General features: G+C 58.3%; 1 protein-coding gene across 1 annotated transcript in view; it reads left to right on the forward strand.

The window, feature by feature from the left end:
- Nucleotides 1-13: 13 nt before the first annotated feature.
- Nucleotides 14-4,308, forward strand: part of DENND4B (DENN/MADD domain containing 4B) — a 13,853-nt gene continuing 9,558 nt past the window's right edge. The window contains exons 1-6 of the mRNA XM_010838442.1: nt 14-879; nt 1,762-2,101; nt 2,872-3,124; nt 3,378-3,447; nt 3,646-3,815; nt 3,888-4,132. Of these exons, the coding sequence (XP_010836744.1) occupies nt 870-879; nt 1,762-2,101; nt 2,872-3,124; nt 3,378-3,447; nt 3,646-3,815; nt 3,888-4,132 (1,088 nt within the window). The 5' untranslated portion in view covers nt 14-869. The remainder of the gene's footprint in view (nt 880-1,761; nt 2,102-2,871; nt 3,125-3,377; nt 3,448-3,645; nt 3,816-3,887; nt 4,133-4,308) is intronic.

Consider the following 4,308-nt stretch of genomic DNA (forward strand, 5'->3'; position numbering starts at 1 on the left):
GCTGCCGTCACGTCCCCGACCGCCTGCGCGTCCGCTCCTCTGCCCTCCTGCTCCTTCCTCAGCCTCCTCCCGCTCGGCGCGCCCTTTGCCCCAACGCGAACTTCCCGCTGTCCGGCTCGTGGGCGCCGGGACCCGGAGTGGTGTCCCTGCCCCTTGCGTTCCCTAGGGAGAAAGGGCTGCCTTCCTGCTGGGCTCTTCCCTAGCTTGGTGAGGAGAGGCCCGGGTGCGCAGGTCCTGCCGATGGGAGCCACTCGCCCCTCAGCTGGTCTCACCTCGTGGTTCCTGCCTGCTCCTTGGGGCAGAGGACATAGGGCTCCCATTCGCCTGCAGTGGACGAGGCACGCGGCTGGGTCCCAGAGCTAAATCAGGAGGCTGACGCTGACTCCTGGCTTTACCTCGCAGACGTGGAGACTAAATTTAGCTGGAGTTGGTGTGTGTGTGAGTGACCAGAGGCCAGGTTAAGGAGAGCCAGCTTGGGTCCATGAGATTCCCTTGCCCCCTCTTCTCTCGGCAAGGGTGGGAGGTTAAGTAGGACTGTACATGCTGGATCTAATCTGAGCTGCCTCTGCCTTGCTCCGGGTCCTTTAGGTTAAGCTTCCAACTTGGAATGATGCTGTGTTGGCATCTTCTGACAATACCCCCCCCCCAACCTCCGCACACCCCCACCAGCACCACACACACACCCATAGGCTGACTTCCGCCGAGCTGCAGCTTCCCCTCCACTGTTTCAGGAAGTCACCTCCCTTCCCCTCTGAAGCAGCCCCCACGCCTCCAGTCCTCTGCTGCAAGCCACCCACCAAGCTGTTTCCCAGCTTCTACACTCAGGGCACCCGGGGACCCTTGAGGCTCCTACTCCCGGGGGTTGGGCCATGAAGGCAGGTGAGAAGAGTTACTGAGAAGCCGCTGTGGGCCTGTTTCCGTCTCTGGGCTTCATGGAGGAGGGCTTGGGGATGGTGGGGACTGTCTCCCACAACTGCTTTGGACCTAACTGAGGATACCTAAGGATCCTGGAGGTTGGAGGGTACTGATTTTTTTTTTTTTTGGTCAGGTTAGTGGAGCTAGGTTAGGAAAATGGACACTGGAGTCTGGTGAAAAGACACTTAAAGCCTGGGTTTTGTGGCCTCCTCACAAAAACCTAGAGGTGGGCTCTTTAAGAATATTAGCTGGCTCATGAGATTCTTAGAATGTCAACTAGAGTAAGAAGGCCAGAAATCCATAAAAAGACTGTAATAGGCCTGATATCATGGCCAGAATGAATGTCATTGTAGGCCATTACAGAAAAGATTGTGATCTCTGTTATGTTAGGGAGTGAAGAGGGCTGGGGCTTTAAAAGGGATACAGAAACCATGTGATGTCAGAACCCAGAGCCTAGGTTAGCTGTGTGCAGTGGGTTCTTTGGAAAGAGGGCTGGTACCACCAAGAGGGAGGGTCCTGGTTTCTTTAAGGACCTGTGGTGGGCTGTTAGGGCCTGGTGATGTCACAGGCGGGAGAGTTCAGGATTGGCTGGCCACTGATCCTGCTTTTCCTTGAAAGTGCTGGAGAAGGAAATGGCAACCCACTGCAGTACTCTTGCCTGGAAAATTCCATGGACTGAGGAGCCTGGTAGGCTACAGTCCATGGGGTTGCAAAGAGTTAGACATGAGTGAGCGACTTCACTTTCACTAGGAAGAGGAGGGAAGCAAAAGGAGACTCCCTGGTTGCCGGCTGCCATGGCAACACAAACCTTCCATACTTCATCTCTGCCCAACTTGACCATTCCAGATGCAGTGAGTGAGGGGGGGGCCATGGCGGAGGAGCGGCCCCCCCGGCTGGTGGATTACTTCGTGATAGCTGGACTTGCAGGGAACGGAGCACCCATCCCTGAAGAAACGTGGATTCCTGAACCCAGTGGACCCCTGCGCCCTCCCCGGCCAGCTGAGCCCATCACAGATGTGGCAGTCATCGCTAGGGCCCTGGGCGAGGAGGTGCCCCAGGGCTATACATGCATCCAGGCTTCCACGGGGGGCCACCCCTTGGAACTCAGCGCTGGGCTCCTAGGTGGAACTCAACCTGTCATCTGCTACCGGAGGGGTCGTGACAAGCCCCCCCTCGTTGAGCTGGGGTGTGTGCACCTACCTACCCCTGCTGGCACCAGGGGAGGCTAGGAGATCTGGGGTGAGGCAAGGAGACGTAGGGGTATGGGATGAGGGATGTTCAATGGGAATGGGAAGAGTGGTCGTGAGGCCAGGGAGAAGAGCCTGAAGTTGTGTGTACTTAGTCCTCACACAGATTTGGGTGCGTGTACTAGTGCTGCTACTTGCTAGCTCTGTGACCTTTGGCCAGTTATTGAGCCCCTCTGGGTCTATTTCCTCAGCTGTAATTTGGGGAAAATAATACCTCCTCATAGGGAGATGAAACAGGATCATCCATATTAGGGACTTAGCACAGAGTCAATAAATGGTAACTTTTCTTCTTGGTATTTATTAATGAGCGCTGAGAGCCATGGAAGGCCTGAGGTATTGTTACTGATCAAGAAGTAGAGCCTAGGGATTTCTCTGGTGGTCCAGTGACTAAGACTCAGTGCTCCCAGTGCTGGGGCCTGGGTTCGATCCCTGGTCAGGGTACTAGATCCCACATGCCACAACTAAAGATCCCGAGTGCTGCAACTAAGACCTGGAGCAGCCAAATAAATATTAAAAAAAAAAAAAAAAAATAGAGCCAAGGGCAGAGAGGGGCACGGGGTTTTGGAGGGTGGGTTCAGCAAGAAGTGGGCCCTGGTGTCAGTGTTCGACTAGGCTGAGTAGCTAGGACTAGGAAGGCAGATCTAGCAAGACTGGGGGCTTTCTCCTCTGTTGTGGACTCCTGACATCTCTCTCTGTTCTCTGTGCCCAGGGTGTTGTATGAGGGGAAGGAACGTCCCAAGCCTGGCTTCCAAGTGCTAGATACGACACCCTATAGCCACTCAGCCAACCTGGCCCCTCCAGGCCCTGGGCACCCCCGCACCTACCTCACTTACCGGCGGGCAGCAGAGGGGGCAGGGCTGCATGCCTTGGGCATCACTGACCTCTGCCTGGTACTGCCCAGCAAGGGCGAGGGCACTCCTCATACTTACTGCCGATTGCCCCGCAACCTCAACCCCGGCATGGTGAGTGGGGCCCTGGGCCAGGAGCCGAGATTCATGCCATCTCCGTGTAAGAGGTGGACACTGGGCACACAGGGCATCCTAGGACCAAGGCCTCTAGTGGTGGGGGTGGGCCCAGAGGTGTGACACTGGTCTTGGGGGACTGGGATTAATAGGAGTTCTAAAGACAAAGACCACTTAGGGGTGGTGGAGAAAATAACCCCCCAGAAACCTTTGTCAGCTGTGTGTCTGCTTGTCTCTTGCCGTTTTGGGGCAGTGGGGCCCAGCAGTGTACCTGTGCTACAAGGTGGGCCTGGCCAAGGCCAACACACTGGTGTATGAGGCAGGTGAGTAGCCCCTCTGTCTCTGGCCCCTCGACACTCTGTGTCCCTCTGCCCTGGTGCCTCTCGGCGGGTACCTTCAGTGTCCACAGAACTCACCTCCCCTTTGCCACATGGCCCCTCTCTGGGATCCCCTGGTTCTTTCCCCCGGAGTCTGATGGACCCTACTCCTTTTGGGGACCCCCCCCTCTGTCGGGGGTGCAGAGCTGCTGGGCCGCTACCCAGAGGAGGACAATGAGGCGTTCCCGCTGCCCGAGTCAGTGCCCGTCTTCTGCCTGCCCATGGGGGCCACTATCGAGTGCTGGCCTGCCCAGACCAAGTACCCCGTGCCCGTCTTCTCCACCTTTGTGCTCACGGGTGCAGCTGGTGATAAGGTGGGTGTGTGGAGTGTGGTCAGGGGTCTGGGCTCCGCGGAGCCCGCCTGACTGCCCCTCTGCCCCTGCCAGGTGTACGGTGCTGCCCTGCAGTTCTACGAGGCGTTCCCGAGGGCCAGGCTGTCGGAGCGGCAGGCTCGGGCCCTGGGCCTGCTGAGTGCTGTGGAGCGGGGCCGGGCACTGGGGGGCCGGGCTGTGCGCAGCCGCCGCGCCATCGCTGTGCTGTCCCGCTGGCCTGCCTTCCCGGCCTTCCGCGCCTTCCTCACCTTCCTCTACCGCTACTCCGTCTCGGGCCCCCACCGTCTGCCCCTGGAAGCGTGAGCATGGGGCTTCCCTGATGCTGGGAAGGGTTACGAGGCCAGGAGGAATGGAGGAGAAGACGATGGAGCTGGGGGGCTGGGGGGCGCAGAGGAGTCAGGGACGGGGCTGTAGTGTGTGGCTGGAGAGCTGGTCCATTGCAAAAGTGCCCCTGGCTGAAGGGGTGAGTGGGGCC

This window comes from Bison bison, unplaced genomic scaffold (genome assembly GCF_000754665.1).
Source record: "Bison bison bison isolate TAMUID 2011002044 unplaced genomic scaffold, Bison_UMD1.0 scf7180017864093, whole genome shotgun sequence".
NCBI classification, from domain to species: Eukaryota; Metazoa; Chordata; class Mammalia; order Artiodactyla; family Bovidae; genus Bison; species Bison bison.